Here is a 20,706-nt window from a genome sequence, read left to right on the forward strand (position 1 = left end):
CTGGCGTCCATCGCCGTGGAAACGAGGAAGGCCTCCCCAAGAGACAAGGACCACGACGGCGAGGGATCAGCCGACGCAGCCGGGGTTCGTCTCTCATCGGCTGTTTCAGCGTTCCCTGTGGGACGCTAGTGCAGTCGCCCATTTTTAAATCTTTAACGTTTCCTTCACTTGAAAACTAAAAATAAACGTCTAAAGTCCTCTGTCGTCATGGTGACCTCCTCAGCTGGAGGACGGGGAGGACGAGGTGGAGCGAGAGGTCGTGGACGGCCAGGCGGACGAAGGAGACGCCGACGCTTCAGACGCCAAGCGCAAAGGCAAGCAGGAGGAGGAGGTAAGACTGTGGCTCAGGTGATCGGTCTGAACATTCCCACCTGACTGAGTGTCACAAACATCACAACAAAGGACCTGAGACTACTTGAGGCGTGGGATGAATATTTAAAGATCTCAAAGCGCTGTTCTCCTCCCTCTGTTGATCTTGATCTCTTGGAGTCATCGTCACGTTCCTGCAGTGAGCTACTGATGTAATCTCTGCATCCCATAATTTCATGAGACATTTAACAGGAGTCCTCAGCCGAGCTGCTGGCTCTGAGAGGGCTGCGTTCAAACATTCAAACATTGCAAGTATTTGATCCTAAACCAGATTTATGAACGGGATGGAAAGTTGAGGGATAACTAAAGTTATTCAAGCTCATCATCAGTCGTAGGATTCATCCTCTGGGGACCGGGACACGGCGTCTCTGGAGCCTCCTGGCTGAGAATCTAGAGGAGACGTCATGAACCAGAGAGGTGCAGACCTGCTGCATCATCGTGTGACTGAATGAGAACACAGCTGGTTGATGTGTGATTTGGTGTTAAATCTAACCGTCTGCCAGGTGGGTTGATCTGTTGAGGGTCAGAAACAGCATAACAACTGGGCCTCTGTACAGTTGGTACAAAAGAACGATTCATTCATGGACTGCTGCTGGAATTTCCTCTTTTCTGGTGTTTTACATTTTGCCATTGATCATTTCTCGAGCATCAAGCACTTCCTTTCTTTTAATAGTCGTCTTCACACAGGAAGCGATGTGTTCATTAGGATGTTTGTTGAGCGAGTGGATAGGTAAGAGGAACTGCTAATGCACTCACCGAGTCCTGCAGCTCTTTGCAAACAGCAGCCCTGGCTAGAAGCAGGACGGCCACTGCAGTTACCATGAAGTCACAAGAAGGAGGCTTCCTACAGGGGACTTCCCAGCAGTTTTTAGAATTTGCTTTTTTCCACTCTTTTGCAGATCTTATTGCTCTTTCAGCTCACCCGTTAGTTTCAGGTTTATAGGGTACTGAGTAGGACAATTATCACATTTTTAATTGCGATCACGATTTTGGCCGCCACAATTAAATGAGCAAGATCGTCAGCGATATTGACGTTTATATGCTGCTCTGCTACATCGAATCAAGCGCTTCCTCAACTAACAGTCAGCCAAACACCAGGGGAGACGAGATGGGAGGTGTCTTGATGCCACCCTGAGGTGTCTTGATGCACCCTGAGGTGTCTTGATGCCACCCTGAGGTGTCTTGATGCACCCTGAGGTGTCATGATGCACCCTGAGGTGTCTTGATGCCACCCTGAGGTGTCATGATGCACCCTGAGGTGTCTTGATGCACCCTGAGGTGTCATGATGCCACCCTGAGGTGTCATGATGCCACCCTGAGGTGTCATGATGCACCCTGAGGTGTCTTGATGCACCCTGAGGTGTCATGATGCACCCTGAGGTGTCATGATGCCACCCATGTCCTTTAGCAAGACACTGAACCTGCACTTGCTCCCCGGGCTCTTCACTGCACCTAGAATGCTAAGTATGGTTTAAATGTGATAACTTATTATTTAAATAAAATAACTCTGAAATAAATAGGCCATGTCCACACTACTGCGTTTCTATTTAAAAGGCATATCTTTTGATACATTTCAGAAAATGCTGTGTGCTTATTCTAGAATCTTTCAACATCAAATATTTTGTTGTTTACTAATTTCTCGCCACATATCAAGCAGACAGGTCAGCAGCATCGTAGGCAGCGAAAGCAAATGAATACGTCCGCTCAGAATTAAACTCTGTATTTTTAGCTGTGACTTTTTTTTATTATTATCTGTTGACAGTTTACTTAGGGTGGGGCTCTGCATATTATGAGGAGCCACCTGCAGGGAAAGACGCTTGACAGCGACGTGATAGGATTTGACTCCAAACTCCAAGATAAGAGGTGTTCCCTTTGGAAGATTGTCCACAGGGAGCCGCACCAGAGGGGCTGAAGAGCCGCATGCTGACCCCTGACTTAGAACAATGAAAATAAAGTTATATCTGTGCAAAAAATAAATAACATTTAGTTACTACTAAATAGCTCATTGTGGAAAACAAACAGCTATTTTTTTTTTGCTAAACAAAACAGAATGAGTGCAGATATGTGAGCCATCAAGTTGCATCAGTATTAGTGGAGCAGTGAGCTGCTTTCCTCTTCACATCTTTATAGACGGGGTTGTAGTTCAGAGAGCTGCTCTGTGTTCAGAGAGCTGCTCTGGGTTCAGAGAGCTGCTCTGGGTTCAGAGAGCTGCTCTGTGTTCAGAGAGCCGCTCTGGGTTCAGAGAGCCGCTCTGGGTTCAGAGAGCCGCTCTGGGTTCAGAGAGCTGCTCTGGGTTCAGAGAGCTGCTCCGGGTTCAGAGAGCTGCTCCGTGTTCAGAGAGCTGCTCCGTGTTCAGAGAGCTGCTCTGGGTTCAGAGAGCTGCTCTGGGTTCAGAGAGCTGCTCCGGGTTCAGAGAGCCGCTCTGGGTTCAGAGAGCTGCTCTGGGTTCAGAGAGCTGCTCTGGGTTCAGAGAGCTGCAGTGTTCTTGTTCATTTAAACTTGAAAGCGCAATAAAAGGATGTTGTCCCTAAAATTAATGAATAATCGTGATCTCAATATTGATCAAAAAAATCCTGATTATTATTTTTCATTTCACATCCAGCTTGTTTCAATAAAGCCGTTGCCGTGTTATTCTTAAAATGGGTCCCGTTATCCATTGAGGGACAGCGGGCCTTGCCAGTAACAGAGTCTGCCATGCCTTTGCAGACGGATCTTGTGGTTGCAGCCCTCATGGGATACACTGCAGCATCACCTCCCCGTCTCTGTGGTGACTGAGACATGCTACCCAGGAGACGGGGTTCACGCCTGCAACGTCAGCCGAGTAACGCACTCCATTGTTCTGAGGTTCAATGTGGGACGCCAGGCCACATGCAATGGAGGCATGCCGCCTTTCATGGAGCAGTCTTCGCATTGTCTTTTCATAATATTTACATCTTCCTTTTAAATTATGAAAGGTTATTTTTCAGTTTGAGAAGTATTTTCATTCTCACTAAACCTGTGTGACCCAGAGAGAGGTGGAGCTTCAACTAAACCCTGCTTCATTACTTGGTTTACGATCATGCTGTTCCCATGTTCCAGAGAATATGAAAATCGCTTATCGATATCTTATCTTATATACAAATATACGTAATAAAGCCATCGTTGCTCTGAGCAGCAACTTTTCTTGTTCCTAAACTCAGCTGTTATCGTCCAATAATATATACATTTTATATATATATATATATATATATGTATATATATATATGTGTGTGTGTGTGTATGTATGTTGGGCCATTGTTGAAGGAAAACATGCTTTTTAATCCCGGCGGTGGGGCTCAGAGAGGTCAGAGGTCGACCGTGACTAACAACACTGTTTGCCTCTGCAGGTGGACTATGAGAGCGAGGAGGAGGACAGGGTTGACGATGCCCAGGATAAAGAGGATCAGGTGGAGGAGGAGGCTGAGGAGGAGGAAGAAGAGAAGGAAGAGGACAGAACAGCAGAGGTGTCCCGGCTGGCGTCCACCAGCGTGAGAGCGAAGAGGAAGACGAAGCCAGCCAGAGGAGACGGGGAGGAGGAAGAGTTGGATCAGATGAGGACGAACGCCGTCCTGGAGTCCTGCCCGGCGATAGAGCGATACTGCTACGACCCGCAGCACGAGCTCTGGTGTGAGGTGAGTGGACCCACACGAGTTCTTTAAGGAACCAAAGAAGGTTCCTGCAGATCAAATCTCCTCACACAGCTTCATCTAAAATTATATATTATTATGTATTAGTGCTTTCAGTTAAAGCGCCTCGATTTCCATTTAGATTTATCCCACCACATGCTTTGTTAAATTGTCTTCACATTTCGAGCACATTGCAAAATACCAGTGGATTCATGACGATTAACAATTATGCATTATTAATTTTATATATATATATATATATATATATATGTATGTATGTATGTATGTATGTATAAATAATAAACCAATCCCCCTGTGCGTAGGTGGACCTGGTCCTGCCGGTGACGAAGGTGCACTTCGACCTGACCTCGGTTCTGTCCACGCTGGCTCAGAACGCCGTCATCGTGGAGACCAAGGGCCTGACGCGCTGCCTGCTGGGAGAATCCACGACCAAGAGCGGGGAGAAGGAGACGGTTCTCAACGCCGAAGGCATCAACATGCAGGAAATGTTCAACCACAGTGACGTACGAAGGGCTTTGGTTCACACTCATCTAGAGCACCAGGCTGTGGGCTTCGGGCTGCAGGGACAGATTACAGCAGGATGACGCCACGGTTTCTCATTTGACTGCAGAGAACAATTACAGTTGGCCTTATCTAATTCAGCTTTGACTATTTAACATAATCTTCTCAGATACCGGATTCAAGTGTGTTGATCACAATGTGACACATCTTTGCAGTGGATTCAAATAATGCATGGACTTCAGGAGCGACTTGCTCGACAATATTATTGTATATTATGAGGTTGCACTGGTTAGTGTACTGCTGGGTTTGGTGGTGATCGTAACAGTGAGACTGTATTCCCCTCCAGACCCTGGACATCAACAGACTGTACTCCAATGAGGTCCACGCCATGGCGAAGACGTATGGCATTGAAGTGGGTCTGAAGGTCATCGAGAAGGAGATCAAAGATGTGTTTGCTGTCTATGGTATGCACACACACACACACACACACACGCACACACACACCCCAGATAGAACCCATGTCAGTCAGAGCCGCTCAGGTTCTGTGTTTCTCTGCAGGTATCGAGGTGGACCCCAGGCATCTGTCGCTGGTGGCGGACTACATGTGCTTTGAAGGCGTGTACAAGCCGCTGAACCGGCACGCCATCCGGTCCAACTCCTCCCCTCTGCAGCAGATGACCTTCGAGACAAGCTACAAATTCCTCAAGCAGGCCACCATGCTGGGTGAGGAAGCAGCTATGCAAAAACAAAGAAGTGATATCTGCACATTTCTTGGCAGAGGGTGTGAATTGGAAGTGAAGGCGTTGCAACATGTTGTGCTCTTACTGTACTCTGTTACCACTGTTACTGAACTGTGGGAAGTTCCGAGACACAAAACTAAAGCCAGGTCCGTGGGGAACGTTTGTGATCATTTGTGCATGGAGACAACATTTGTTCAGTTCCCGTAATGGAAATGGAGAATTCGTCTTTTTTGGGTGTCAAGAGAGCGCAGTCGAGTTTAAATTACCCAAAAGAAAACCTATTTACCTATTTTTAGGCCTCTGCTCGGAAATGTCATCCCCAAACTAAAAAGGGTGTTTCTCTGCAACCACTAGGGCTATTTGAATAATGTTAGTGTTATAATAAAAGGTACACATGTGAGATTTTGTTCAGATGTGTAAATATCAGTCTATATGTTTCTGGTTAAGAGTAAATGAAGATGACAAACAGAAAAAAAATGAAAAGGTTTCAGTTCCACCTAGAAAAAACATCACTTTCAGGATGATTATTTCTTTGAAATGATGCAGCTGTAAGGTCCAACTCTAACCCAAATCATAGCTCAATATGTGAACATTCTCTAACCCAAATCATAGCTCAATATGTGAACATTCTCTAACCCAAATCATAACTCAATATGTGAACATTCTCTAACCCAAATCATAACTCAATATGTGAACATTCTCTAACCCAAATCATAGCTCAATATGTGAACATTCTCTAACCCAAATCATAAACAATATGTGAACATTCACTAACCCAAATCATAAACAATATGTGAACATTCACTAACCCAAATCATAACTCAATATGTGAACATTCTCTAACCCAAATCATAGCTCAATATGTGAACATTCTCTAACCCAAATCATAAACAATATGTGAACATTCACTAACCCAAATCATAAACAATATGTGAACATTCTCTAACTCAAATCATAAACAATATGTGAACATTCTCTAACCCAAATCATAACTCAATATGTGAACATTCTCTAACCCAAATCATAACTCAATATGTGAACATTCTCTAACTCAAATCATAAACAATATGTGAACATTCACTAACCCAAATCATAAACAATATGTGAACATTCTCTAACCCAAATCATAACTCAATATGTGAACATTCTCTAACTCAAATCATAAACAATATGTGAACATTCTCTAACTCAAATCATAAACAATATGTGAACATTCTCTAGCCCAAATCATAACTCAATATGTGAACATTCTCTAACCCAAATCATAACTCAATATGTGAACATTCTCTAACTCAAATCATAAACAATATGTGAACATTCTCTCTGCAAATGTTGACTTTGATAAAGTGAAGCAGATCAAAGTTAGAGGGTTTAGAACAGAGAACATTCAGGCGAGGACTCCAAAATCTGAATTTTTTCATGTCCCAAACCATATATTTCACTTGTATATTACTTATGGTGTTCAATGCATCCAAATACATTTTTTTTCAAAAAACAAGCTATGATTTACAGTTTTATATCAAATGCTCAGTCATTTGACAGGGTTAGCAATGCGTGCAGTTCCTTCAGGCCGTTGTGGTTTCCTGTCAGAAGTCTTCCTATCTACTTGAACTGGAAACCACAGCTGCCTTATCGTTGTGTTGTTGTTTAGTTTAGTTTGTTAACGGCTCCCCCTCCTCTCTCAGGGTCACATGACCAGCTGGTGTCCCCGTCATCGTGCATCGTGGTAGGGAAGGTCGTCAAAGGTGGAACCGGCCTGTTCGACCTGAAGCAGCCTCTGCAGTAGCACTGCAGCCAGACGGTTGGATGGACGCGACGAATGAGGACTCTTCATGTGGATGTGATCCCAGAGCTTTCCGTTCTGCTCACTCAAAGGCCCCCGACGCCCTCTTCTTTCACAAATATATAAGAACAATGCCTTTTATCTCAGTTCTTACTTAGTGTGGTGGATGTGACATGTCTCCTCGAGCCAAATGTTCTAGCAATCACTGTAAAGTCCATAAAATGATGCGTATCTTCACATTACTAGAAGCAACACATCTGTTAGACGAGCAGCCCGTTTCTGTTTTTATATTTAATAACATTAAACTTATAAATGTGTACAAAACCACTTGTCTCGTCGTATTTCTTTACGCTTTTGGTTCATTAAATATGAACTTCTCTGTGAACGCCGGGGCTCTTATTGCGAAAGGACCGGAAGTGACTGCGAACAGTTCCGGCCGCTGATTGGCTCGCGCGCTGCAACGGAGGCGGACGAGTGGCTCCGGGACGAGAAGCCACGGGACGAGTCGCTGATCAGACGAAGGGACTCGTTATGGCGAAGCAGCGGGACCCGTGGAAAGGTGAGCGGACCCGTGGATGATGATGGCGCGGCGCGTGCTGTGGTTACCGGACTAAACGATAGTACCGGGTGCAAAACGGCGCGTGCCGTTACCGTTTCTTTACCCAGGCCCGTGAAGCAATTTAACGGTTAACGTTCCTTTGCGCGTGCCTGTAAGAGTCACGCGCAAAGGAACGTTAACCGTTACGTTATTGAGTTACCTTAACGGGAGCTGGCTTGCCGCTTTCGCTGCATTTTGATTTGTTTTTGTATGTTTTTTATTGTCGCGGTATCTCCTCCCAGCTTTTGAGGCGGACCGGTTCGGGCCGGGCCGGGCCGGGCCGCGTTAACGGGGTTTCAGTGTCGTTCAGCGGCGGTTAAATCAACGTAACGTCCCGCTTTATGCGCCTTCTGGTCGGTGCCGTTATTACCTAGACAGACCCGCTTTCCGGTGACTTCGCGGAAGGGACGTTAAGCTTTGCTGCCAAAAACGTTATGTTCTGATAACACGAAGCGGTTTTATTGTTAAATGGACGACTGTCTTTGGAGTGACGTCCATTAACTAACTTATTGTTATTGACGGTAAAGCAGTGACGTTATTGGCTCGTAGTAACGGACAAAAATAAAGAAATACTCATATCCTTGCAGGTTGTCACGATGACGTCACGTCTTTAGCTAACGTGAACGTTCACGTTTGCTAAAGACGTGACGTCACTGACGTGCAGGTGCCTTCAATATGCTGTTACACAACGAAGCGTTTATGAGTTTTGATATCAAGACGTGTTACCTGTTACATGTTAAATGTTCCAACGCACAACACATTCAGACATGCCTTAAGGACCGCAGGTGTGACCACCAGGTGTGAAGCCTGATGCACGTGTGTCCTGCTTACCTGGTGAATATGTGCATTTGTGTGGTTCAGCGTTGATGTATTTTATGTGCTTGTACTGTAGGCACACTTTTATTTAGCTTTGCTGTGAATTAGCTTTCTCTATACGTTACTGTCTGTCTATATCTATTCATCTTAGTTGCATTGTGTTTTTGTACATGGTGTTATTTCCAGCTGCCTAAAAACAAATCTGTCCGGGGACAGCAGAATAAACTAATGAATAATAAATAAATAAAAGTGAAATGTGCTCGACCAGCTGGCTGCGTGTTTAAAGCGTAATAACACAGTAATAATAGAACAATAACAGTGTGGACACTCAGGAGCCATTCAGAACAATGAGTACTTTATTTTGAACACAGGAGTCTCCACCCTCATCATCAAGGATTGATCCCCTCTCGGAGAGGACGGGTCTTTACGTCCCTCACCAGCACCTACTTCCACCTCCACACTTCATCCAGGTCCCTCTCCTCTCTACTCTCTCCCTCCTCCCCATCCTCCCCCCTCATGGAGTTCACTGACCGCATGAACCAGATGGTCATTGCTGGAACCAAATTCACTCCCCTCCGCACTCCCACTTCCCGTGCTGAAACCCCTCCAGCTAGACCTCCGTCACTGGTTCTAAGTGCTTTGACGCAAACACTGAAGTTAAAGCGCCGTGCCCCTCCCCCGCCTCCACAACATCTCCACAACCATCCTCTATCTCCACGACCTGATAAAGACATTGATTGATATCTTTTGGGTCCGGACTACAAGGTTAATGACACCACTGATTATCTCCAGGAACAGTCGGGGCCCTGTATAAAGTTAGCCTTCTGAATTCCTGCCCTGACTTCTTGAAAAGGAAAGGTGAGGCTGGGAAGAAACATTAGTAAATCTGCAAATTTATCCAATTCATTCCTCGTCAGCCTGTCCAAAGAAATAGGGCAAATATAGTTTTAAACAAATTAAACTTAGCTTTATTAAATGTCAGGTCTCTATCAGGAAAAACATTTTTAATCAATGATTTCATTATTAGACACAAACTTGATTTTTTGTTTTTAACCGAAACTTGGTTAGACCAAGATAACAGTGCAGCTGTTCTTATTGAAGCAACACCTCCCAACTTCAGTTTCATGAGTGAAACAAGAGCGCATAAGAAAGGAGGTGGAGTTGCTATTTTATATAATGAGTCTCTTCAATGCTAGCAGATGTCTTTTGGTCATTTTACTTCCTTTGAATATGTGGCTCTCAATTCCACGCAAGTTTTATTCCTCAACATTTACAGACCACCTAAATACTGTGCCACCTTCTTTGATGAGTTTACTGAACTGCTGTCTATAATCTGTATTGATTTTGATTGTGTTGTCATTGTTGGTGATTTTAATATCCATGTTGATAATCCCCAGGACAGAGGGTCTATATGCGGTGTCCTTGATAACTATGATCTGACTCAGCATGTAGCCGGTCCCACCCACAACAAGGGGCACACTCTAGACCTAATCATCACCAAAGGTCTGGACATTTCCAAGGTTGCTGTGACGGATGTTGCACTCTCTGATCATTCCTGTGTTTTCTTTGAGAGTGTAATCTCTCTACACACAAATGTTCAAACCAAGGTTGTGACAAAGCGTTACATCACTGAAAACACCAGTGAACTATTTATTCAGAAGTTCTGCTCCACACCAGGCCTCTCTTGCATCTCAGTCAATGAGCTTGTGGATGGCTTCAATTCTAAAGTTAAAAATGTTATTGATGCCATTGCACCCACTGAGGTGAAGGTTGTCTCGGGTAAGAAAAGATCCCCTTGGAGAAACGCCACGCTGGTCAGAATAGAGAAAAGAGAGTGTCGGAAAGCTGAACGCAGGTGGCGAAAAACTAATCTCCAGGTTCACTGTGGTATCGATAAAGAGAGACTTCACAATTATATGTTGGAACTTAGAAATGCAAGACAGGCCTTCTTCTCTGACATCATAACCAAAAACAAAAACAATACACGCGCCTTATTTGCTACCGTGGACAGGCTAACAAACCCTCCGGTGTCGGTAACGGCTACGCTCCAATCCACCTGGGCATGCAATCAATCTGACTCCTATTTTGCTGATAAAATTCAGAGAATTAGACAAGCAGTCGGTGGCTCCACACCAACCACAGGATATGTGTTGTCCCCATCTTTAAATAGCATCCATTCAAATATCATGACACAATTTCACTCAATTATCCAAAGAAGCCTAGAAGACATTCTACACCATCTGAACACATCCTCCTGCTGCTTGGATATTCCACCAACACACTTTTTCAAAAATATTTCACACTGCATGACCGCTGATCTTTTACAAATTGTAAACACATCCCTTCTCTCAGGTGTCTTCCCACAAGCCCTAAAAACTGCAGTTATTAAACCACTTCTAAAGAAGGCTAGTTTAGACCCCGAAATATTGAAAAACTATAGACCAATATCAAACCTCCCATTCTTAAGTAAAATAGCTCTGCTGCACGCTGAGCTGCTCTCTCTCTCTCTCTCTCTCTCTCTCTCTCTCTCTCTCTCTCTCTCTCTCCAGGACCAGATCCCTGAGAGCGTCCCGCCTCACCAGAGACAGAGACGGTGGAGGAGACCACCATGAGGCTCCCTAAATGGTGAGGCTCACGTTACACAGGACAAAGACGGCTACTGTCCTCTTTGACACCGCCCTGCTTAGGTAGACGCGTTCACCGTTCTGAAGGTCTTGAAGGTAACAGCATGGTATTGTTTGTGTCTACAAGCACATTTTAGACAACGCTTGAAAAACGCAGGCCTCTAAATCTACAGCATAGACCCAGGTGTTCAACCCTGATGGAGCAAGAAGAAGAATGCACTCCTGCCGGTTTGTCTTTGAACACATGAACACATGAACACATGAGTCAGAAAGGGGACTCCCTGTTGCTCCAGCTGAAACAAAGCGTTATGTCCTTCTGATGGTTGTTGAAGTATGTGCTGCCCTTGATTTGTCCATCCTTTCTGCCATCCTTTTCTTCAGCCGGCCTTCTATTATCTTTGGCTGATTGCCCAGCACAGAGCTGGTGAGGGCAGTTCTTCTGCATTGCGGTGTGAAATGATCTGTGAGTGCCCCTGTGACACAAGAAGAGCAGGTTTGAAGAGAGGACATGTGGTTACAGGAGGTACACGAGTGACTGATAGACAGCCACAGAGCCAGCCACCAGACCCCGCCTTATCTCACGATTCAGAGCTTTATCTTTGTGACCATAAGTCTGGTTGGCTTTAAGCGTGGCTATATCTTCCTCCTCGTGTCTTCAGTTACTTTAGTCCATCTGGGACCCGGAGCCGGATGCACACTTCTCTTTTCTCATGGTGCGTGTCTCTACATAGTTATCTCTCCGATCTCTCTGTGCAGAAAAGGTCGGGTGGTTTGTGAAGTGCACCTGCAGTCGGCGTGTTTCCTGTGTAAGCACAAACAGCTGCTGCGCTGTGTGAGCCCGTTGATGCTCAGTGTTGTTGTGTCTGGTGACGAAGGCGGTTCCACTGAACGGCTCATTATGCCAGGGTGGGACTGAGAAACCTCGTCCACTGATCCCAGCACCAGAGACAACCCGGGCTTGGCCTGTGAGACGTGCCTTGGCTGAGGGGTTAAGGGTTGGTGTTGTGTTCAGCAGACATGTCACCATACCCTTCTTTACTACAGGTCTCTCTGGAGAAGGAGACTCAGTGGATCACCTGTCTCTAGGGGAAAAGTCCCCACACTTCCACACTAGTTATGTTATGCTGTACACCAGTCAGCGGCTCTCGAGAAACATTCACAGGGTGGCAGGAGACTTTAAGGGGCAGCAGATATATATATATATATATATATATATATATATATATATATATATATACGAATCAATCGCAAATTCAATCGCAAGTAGAGTAACAAGCGCTGCAATCTTGACATCAGGGAGTCGTCCAGGCAACACGCAGGTTGACTGTCCAAAAACACCACAAACAGCCGGAAGGTCGGCTCTTCAATACACGGCTCTCTGTCATGAACATCTAACATTTCTATTGGCGCTAACATTTCTAAGAGGAGGAGAATCGTGTCCTCGTCTTTTCTAACAAGACTGGAACGCAACGACCAGTCTGCTTCTCTAATGTCAACATACTGATAACAGGTGTGAGTGTTGTGGTGCAGAGCGAGGAACCTTGAGGAACCTTGAGGAACCTTGAGGAACCTTGAGGAACAGACAACCGGACTGTTCTCACAGAAAGTATCTGTTAAACTGACCTCGCACAACCTGAACTCTAATAGACATAAGAATAATGAAATGAAGAACATGTACAGAACATAACGATTTATATTATCAGTATTATCTGCTCTATCTGATCTACTCAAACTGCACAGGCTGACATCTCCAAAACATTTGTATTTTAGGATTGCATTGTGAAATAGGAAGGTTTTATATCGTGTAGATGGGCGCAAAGAGATAGAATTTCTCCAATCCACGTGATTTATTCACACAAAAGAGTCTCATGTGGTCTCAGAAAAGACTGAGTCGTGAAATGTGTCGCTGGTAGACGCCTCCGAGGATCGCTGTGAGATGATTCGTGAAATAATTGTGTATTCAGAACCACGAAAATAACAAATGTTCCCAAAAAGGCTTCGATACAATGCTCTTTAAGAATGAAAACGTAGTTCAAACCTAAAATCTGTGTTTCAATATGGCGTATTCTCAAGAAGGAGCGACCCTCCTCCCTGAGTGGAATCCTTTCCTGACCTTGTTCCAGCGTGCGGTAGCTCCATACAGCTGACTCTCTGGCAGCATCAGTGCTGTAGCTGCTGACCTCAACACGCTTTACATGTGGCTTTCTGGCATTTGTTTTGCAAATGTACGAATACATATTTGTGTAGCTTGTGGCTGTCATTTGAACACAACGTTGACCCCACATCGTTGACCCGCCTCCCTCCTGCAGGTGTGTGCTGCTGGTGGTTGTGGCTTTAGGCCTGCTGTGGATGCTCTCTCTTCCGGAGACGAGCGTTCCTCTGGGCCGGCACGTGGTCAGCCCTGCGCATAAAGAGGTGAGAGGACGTCTGCTGTGTTGAGAAGGGGGAAGCGGGAGGTAGACCCTCAATGCCGGTGTTTACATTGGAACCGCCTCTGTGTTCTGCCTCAGCGGACGCAGGAGCACGTGCGCAGAGTCCTGGAGAGGCCGTGCCGTCCCGGCGGCGCCAGGCGGAGCTTGTTGGCTCGACTCCCCGCTGCCGGTCACGTGACGCGGCCCTTTCTGAGGAAGGAGGACGTCCCGCTGCCCGACGACCTCCTCCAGTACCCGCCGCCGTTCGGCTTCAAAGGTCTCGGGGCCAAAGTGCAGGAGCTGCTGAACCAGGTGTGTGTGTGTGTGTGTGTGTGTGTGTGTGTGTGTGTGTGTGTGTGTGTGTGTGTGTGTGTGTGTGTGTGTGTGTGTGTGTGTGTGTGTGTGTGCGCGTGTGTGTGTACGTGTGTGTGTGTGTGTGTGTGTGTGTGTGTGTGTGTGTGTGTGAGAGAGTGTTAATCACTTCTCAGCGTTTACCAAGAACTCAGAGAAAACCCTCTACTTATAATTTAAAAAAAATTTTTATTCCACCACTGTGTGTGTGTGTGTGAGAGAGTGTGTGTGTGTGTGTGTGAGAGTGAGAGAGTGTGTTTTTTTTCTCGCCCAAGGCCAAATAGCTGGTTAATTGATGTTCCACTTGTAAGCGGCCTTCATCTTGATCTTTGTGCATCATCCCTATTTACTAAATCAATATGTGTCACTGAGCAAAGCGTCCTGCTGCTCACAGTAAAGAGACCCCATACCACTGCTGGTTTATGAGGAAGTTAAACTTTAACCAACAGTTGAGAGGCATCATCAGTTCACCACCTCACCATCTGATAACATGCAAATGAAAAACCCTGCTTTGTTGTCTGTTTGACTCTAAATGACCATCATGTACTAAATGAACATCATGCTGTATTGAAGAAGACTTGAAACTAGAGATTGAGACATAAACTCATGTTTACAATGTTTACTGAGGGAATACATCAAGAGAAGTAGAGTCACTTATATAGACTTCTATACAACCAGAGGAGTCGCCATCTGGTGAACATTAGAGAGAATGCAGCTTTAACACATGAAGCATATACTTCTATACAACCTGGAGTCACCCCCTGGTGGTCAGGAGAGAGAATGCAGCTTTAACACATGAAGCATAGACTTCTATACAACCAGAGGAGTCACCCCCTGGTGGTCAGGAGAGAGAATGCAGCTTTAACACATGAAGCATAGACTTCTGTACAACCAGAGGAGTCGCCCCCTGGTGATCAAGAGAGAGAATGCAGCTTTAACACATGAAGCATAGACTTCTATACAACCTGGAGAGTCACTCCCTGGTGGTCAGGAGAGAGAATGCAGCTTTAACACATGAAGCATATACTTCTATACAACCAGAGGAGTCACCCCCTGGTGGTCAGGAGAGAGAATGCAGCTTTAACACATGAAGCATATACTTCTATACAACCAGAGGAGTCGCCCCCTGGTGGTCAAGAGAGAGAATGCAGCTTTAACACATAAAGCATAGACTTCTATACAACCTAGAGAGTCACCCCCTGGTGGTCAGGAGAGAGAATGCAGCTTTAACACATGAAGCATAGACTTCTATACAACCAGAGGAGTCACCCCCTGAAGGTCAGTAGAGAGCATGCAGCTTTAACACATGAAGCATAGACTTCTATACAACCAGAGGAGTCACCCCCTGGTGGTCAGGAGAGAGAATGCAGCTTTAACACATGAAGCATATACTTCTATACAACCAGAGGAGTCGTCCCCTGGTGGTCAAGAGAGAGAATGCAGCTTTAACACATAAAGCATAGACTTCTATACAACCTAGAGAGTCACCCCCTGGTGGTCAGGAGAGAGAATGCAGCTTTAACACATGAAGCATAGACTTCTATACAACCAGAGGAGTCACCCCCTGAAGGTCAGTAGAGAGCATGCAGCTTTAACACATGAAGCATAGACTTCTATACAACCAGAGGAGTCACCCCCTGGTGGTCAGGAGAGAGAATGCAGCTTTAACACATGAAGCATATACTTCTAAACAACCAGAGGAGTCGCCCCCTGGTGGTCAGGAGAGAGAATGCAGCTTTTAGGCACTTTCACGTCGGCTTCACGCCTGGTTGACGAAGCTCAGCCATCGCCATGTTGAGAGGCAATATAAATGCTCCCAATCCCGTATTTAGCGCCTTTAAATTATGATAACATTCTTAATTGAGAATAAAACAAACAAAGTGCGTCTTTATTAGGGCTGCAACTAACGATTATTTTAATTATCGATTAATCGGTTGATTATTTTTTCGATTAATCGATGAATCGGATAAAAAAATGTTTTTATCAAAAAAGCGTTCATTTCCAACCCTTTATTCAAAAACAGAAGTGACAGTGCAAAACATCTTCAGAAAGTGCACAAACAGGTTGCTCCTTGAACATCCCTGAGCTGTTAATTAAAACAATAAAATGGACTCACACTAAAAACATACACATGTATGCTTTACATCTGCCAAATGTGAGCCCTTTTTACTGTAATTGATCCCTCCAGAGGCTGCATTTACATACCCTGCTTTATCAATATGTATGTAATACTGGACAGAGGGAAGCTGTACTGCTCCATATAGAGCGTCCTCTTCCTTAAACGCTTTCATTCTGGGTCTCTTATGACCACGACGTCACGTTGTTGGCTAAGCCCAACGACGTGATTTGCTTCATTCTACTTTGAGTAAAAAAAAGATAAAACCTGCAGCCAGATCCTCCGGTTTAACGTTAACGAGTGACTGGTGAACTGAACCAGACCGGGGGGTGACGGCATGTTTCATCACGTTACGTTTTTTTACAAGCAAGACTGAACTGTAACGGAACATAACGGAACTTTAACGACAATACACAACCCAAACACGTTAGCTAACGCGATAGCAAGCTGACTAGTAGCTTCCATTAAAAACAAGTTAGAGGAACATGAAGACGCTGATTGGCCAAGACTCGACTCGTCAAAGATCTTCTATTTTTGAGAGGATCACAACCTCAGCTTTTCTCGTGTCTCACTCCAATCTCAGAAACGCTGGCCGGCCAGTTGCTCTGCTCCGCTCTTTTTTTTCTTCTCCGCGACTTATTGCCCGGCGTAATAATCGCGCGACACAACGAATCGATAATGAAATTCGTTGCCAACACTTTTGATAATCGATTTTTATCGATCCGTTGTTGCAGCCCTAGTCTTTATGTTCCTGTTCAGTGTTTCAGAGCCCGACCCTGACGTCTGTCTTTCCCCTTCAAGCTGCCAGACTCTGACTCTCCGCCCCAGACGGAGAAGACATTGGATAAATGTCGGCGCTGTGTGGTCGTGGGAAATGGAGGCATCCTACGAGGCCTGGAGCTGGGCCAACTCATCAACCGCTTCGACACGGTTATCAGGTCAGAAACTCAGGTTCTGGTTCTGATGTCATCACAGACACTGCGTCTGATACGCATGAGGACTCGGCTGTTAACATTAAAACCAATGACCCTCCTCCAGGTTGAACAGTGGTCCTCTGGGAGAGTTCAGCGTTGACGTGGGGAATCGAACCAGCATCAGGATGAGCTACCCAGAGAGCACCCCTCTGCACTGGATCGACACGGACACACACACGCTGCTCGTAGCGGTGGTGTACAAAAGTGTGGACGTCAGCTGGATGTCTGCGATGATCAACAAGCTCTCTGTGGTGAGTGTGTGTGTGTGTGTGTGTTCTGTCTTTATTAGAAAATCTAACATGATCGGAACAATACTTGTTTATAGGAAGAGCCCCAATCTGAGTCATTTTAATGAGAAACAAATCAATCTCATGGATTAGTGTCATCGTGTTCTGTTCATTGGGTTTTGTGTATTTACAGAAAGAGAGTTTGTCTTGCCATACATACTAATGTAGTACTAATGTAGTAATGTAGTAATACATACTGTCCTGCGCAAAGTTCCATCCAGGTCATGGATCACTGAATCGAAATGGAACCGCTCCGTCTGTTATTTGTTATTTGTGCCTCGCGTCACATATGTCTTCCACACTGACAGCGCTCCCCTCTCTCCCGACTCCCACTCACGTTTCCACCGTTGTCTACGAGTCACATGACACAATCACAAGCCTCTTATTTCTCTGTGGGTTCCTTTCCGTACGGCTGTCAGACTCTTCTTGCAACAGCAAGCTGAGCCGTGGTCACAGTGAGTTATATCCTCTGTCGGCCCTAAGGAGCACTTCTAGTGGACGGACGCTGGCGGGCAGCAGCTTCCTGGGGACTAGACCACAGCCTGACCGTTGAGGTGCTCCTTACTGGACCAATTCATTTAGTTGGATACAAAAAACATGGGAAAATAGAGTCCAGGAAATACCAAATGTATCCTTTAACTGAAAAGAGCAAACTTTCAAAAGGTTAAAGTTAAGCAAAAAGTCCCTGAAATCAAATAAATGTTTCCAGGCATAAAATACATGAAGAAAGATGAACTGCCAAACGAGCACATATTCATCTTCTGAGTTTGCGATCACTCCTCTTTCATGTCGGCCTGTTCCTCCTCTGGGTTTCTTATGGATGAGATCACAGAATATAGTACTCAAGATCTTGAGACTTAGTTATTTATATTAAAAGGAAAAGCAGAGTTATGAGACCTCTGACCTCTGCTTTGTGTTGCAGCCCCTGTGGGACTCGCTCTTCTTCTGGCAGAAGGTTCCAAGTGGACTCTCTCTGGAGCCCGGCAAGTTCAGGCTTTTGAACCCACATGTGGTCAGAGAGGCCGCGTTGGACCTGCTGCAGTACCCTCCACCCAGACTACGCCTGTGGGGCACAGACCAGGTAATGCACTCTTCCCACCGCGGGTTAAATCACTCCGTAACTACCACACGCAGTGCGAGTGTAATGCCGCTGTACGCTGCAGAGAGCGACCTCTGGTGGCGCGTGCTGGGCATTACACCGCCAGAGGAGCTGTGGATACGTAGCTCACAGGGCCACTTCAAAAACAACCCAAAATATCCATTTCAGCTCAACGTAGCAGAATCTGTGTCTCTTGGCGTTTGGCATGAAGCGTGTTCTTACTGAGCAGACCTGCATTTATTTCCCCTTATAATCCAAACGGTGTACGTCGTTTGAAAAGATCAAGTCAAGAAGAAGTTAACAGAAAAGACACACTGCGGTTTCCTCATTAGCACCTTGTGTTTCCTCTCCAGAACGTGCCCACCATGGGGGTCTCGGCGCTGAACCTAGCCAGTCTGTTGTGTGACGAGGTCAGCCTGGCGGGCTTTGGCTACAACTTCTCCCAGCAGGGGGCGCCGCTGCACTACTATGACCGGCTGCCCATGAGCGCCATGCTGAAGGAGGCGTCGCACAACGTGGACCGAGAGAGGGAGCTCCTGCAGAGCCTCGTCAGAGAGGGAGCCATCGCAGACCTGACGGGGGGGGTCCACTGCACCTTCTGCCACAACCATGACCCACAACACCCACAACACTGACCCACAACACTGACCCACAACCATGACCCACAACACTGACCCACAACACTGACCCACAACACTGACCCCGTGACCTTCAACCATGACCCACAACACTGACCCCGTGACCTTCAACCATGACCCACAACACTGACCCACAACCATGACCCACAACCATGACCCACAACACTGACCCACAATCATGACCCACAACCATGACCCACAACACTGACCCACAACCATGACCCACAACCATGACCCACAACACTGACCCACAACCATGACCCACAACCATGACCCACAACACTGACCCACAACCATGACCCACAACCATGACCCACAACACTGACCCACAATCATGACCCCACAATCATGACCCCACAATCATGACCCACAACACTGACCCACAACCATGACCCACAACCATGACCCACAACCATGACCCCACAATGCTGACCCACAATCATGACCCACAACACTGACCCACAACCATGACCCACAACCATGACCCACAATCATGACCCACAACACTGACCCACAACCATGACCCACAACACTGACCCCGTGACCTTCAACCATGTAGAGCATTTCCCTTTTCTGGCGTAAAGTGCTGGACATGAACGCAGCAAAGCGACGGCTAGACCAGCGGCTCCACTGAGCTGTGAGCAGCGAGGGAAGGAAAGAGACCTTACAGACATGGGTTCTGATAGATGTGATGTTGGACCCAGTGCTGCTTGAAGAACAAGGGACATGAACACTCAATGAACGTTCCTCTGGTAATATCACTGCCTATCGGCTTCACACGTCTTTCTTTATTCCAATGTAAAGTGTATTCTGTCCTCTTTCAGTCATTCCATGAGCTGAATGTGTTAGAAACGCATTGAGTCATTCCTCTGTAAGTTAGCAGCTAAGCAATGTAACAGTTAGTTTTCTCTGTGCAGCTGCTGATCTTCTGATTCTGTGATTCACAAGACATGTTTTATCACAGCTGTCTATTCTGCACTTTCTGTTTCTGTTTTTATTTACTTTTAATTTGTGCATCATTTTCATTGTCTGTTGCAGTCGATGTGTTTTTGAGCTTCGGCTTTTGATTCCTTCATCTCATGGCACAGTGTGTTCCTCCGCTGACCCTCATTCCCAGGGAGATTAACAATACTCGTGTTTTCATTCAGATATTTTATCAGGACGAGTCAGTGGAAAAACAGAGCAGATGTAATGATAAAAAAAACAATCTTTTCTTTAAATGTGAAAACAAAAGCAACATGTTGACCTCCCAACACGACCCCTATGAGACTAAGATTTATGACGATGCGTTCTTTCCCACTACGGAGTTTTTTTTTCAGTCTTAATTTATTGAACTGTTATTGGATCTTTTGTTGTTATTAAAATGGACATATGGTAGAAAGGAGTATGTCATCACACAGTGAGTAAGTGAGTGGATTATTTGCAGCTTTCCAGAGCGTTACACTGAAGAAGCAGTACCACATTCATTAAGTGGTTGCAATAAAGACGACTATAATGTTAATTAAATGTATCCCGAAGGTTTAGTAAGAGTCATGTAAATGTGTTATATTCATGTGTTCATGACGTTCATTTACGCTGAGTTTAAAATAATGAATATGCTTTTAAAAGAAAGACTCAAAATATAAGCAGGCATACATACAGGCATCTATATAAATGTTTATTCTTTTAATCAAACTATTGTCTCATTCATTTGAGTCATTTAAGGTTTACTGTATGCTTTGTGTTCTCATTGTT

At 45.5% G+C, this 20,706-nt stretch overlaps 2 protein-coding genes across 2 annotated transcripts in view; both read left to right on the forward strand.

Annotated features, from left to right (window-relative positions):
* The window catches only part of polr1a (RNA polymerase I subunit A), a 33,354-nt gene extending 26,025 nt beyond the window's left edge, over nt 1-7,329 (forward strand). Inside the window, exons 31-37 of the mRNA XM_079228477.1 lie at nt 1-84; nt 224-331; nt 3,735-4,019; nt 4,337-4,537; nt 4,882-4,999; nt 5,094-5,258; nt 6,961-7,329. The exon at nt 1-84 is cut by the window's left edge and continues 46 nt beyond it. Of these exons, the coding sequence (XP_079084603.1) occupies nt 1-84; nt 224-331; nt 3,735-4,019; nt 4,337-4,537; nt 4,882-4,999; nt 5,094-5,258; nt 6,961-7,061 (1,062 nt within the window). The 3' untranslated portion in view covers nt 7,062-7,329. The remainder of the gene's footprint in view (nt 85-223; nt 332-3,734; nt 4,020-4,336; nt 4,538-4,881; nt 5,000-5,093; nt 5,259-6,960) is intronic.
* A 5,824-nt stretch (nt 7,330-13,153) lies between these two features.
* Nucleotides 13,154-20,369, forward strand: st3gal5 (ST3 beta-galactoside alpha-2,3-sialyltransferase 5; the record flags this gene model as incomplete). Its single annotated transcript, XM_079228898.1, has 7 exons — nt 13,154-13,158; nt 13,406-13,511; nt 13,607-13,819; nt 16,776-16,912; nt 17,013-17,199; nt 18,158-18,316; nt 18,688-20,369. The coding sequence occupies 7 exons, from the start codon at nt 13,154-13,156 to the stop codon at nt 18,967-18,969; spliced, it is 1,089 nt and encodes a 362-aa protein (XP_079085024.1). The 3' UTR covers nt 18,970-20,369.
* Nucleotides 20,370-20,706: the final 337 nt, after the last annotated feature.

Source organism: Taurulus bubalis (assembly GCF_910589615.1).
Source record: "Taurulus bubalis genome assembly, chromosome: 13".
Lineage (NCBI taxonomy): Eukaryota > Metazoa > Chordata > Actinopteri > Perciformes > Cottidae > Taurulus > Taurulus bubalis.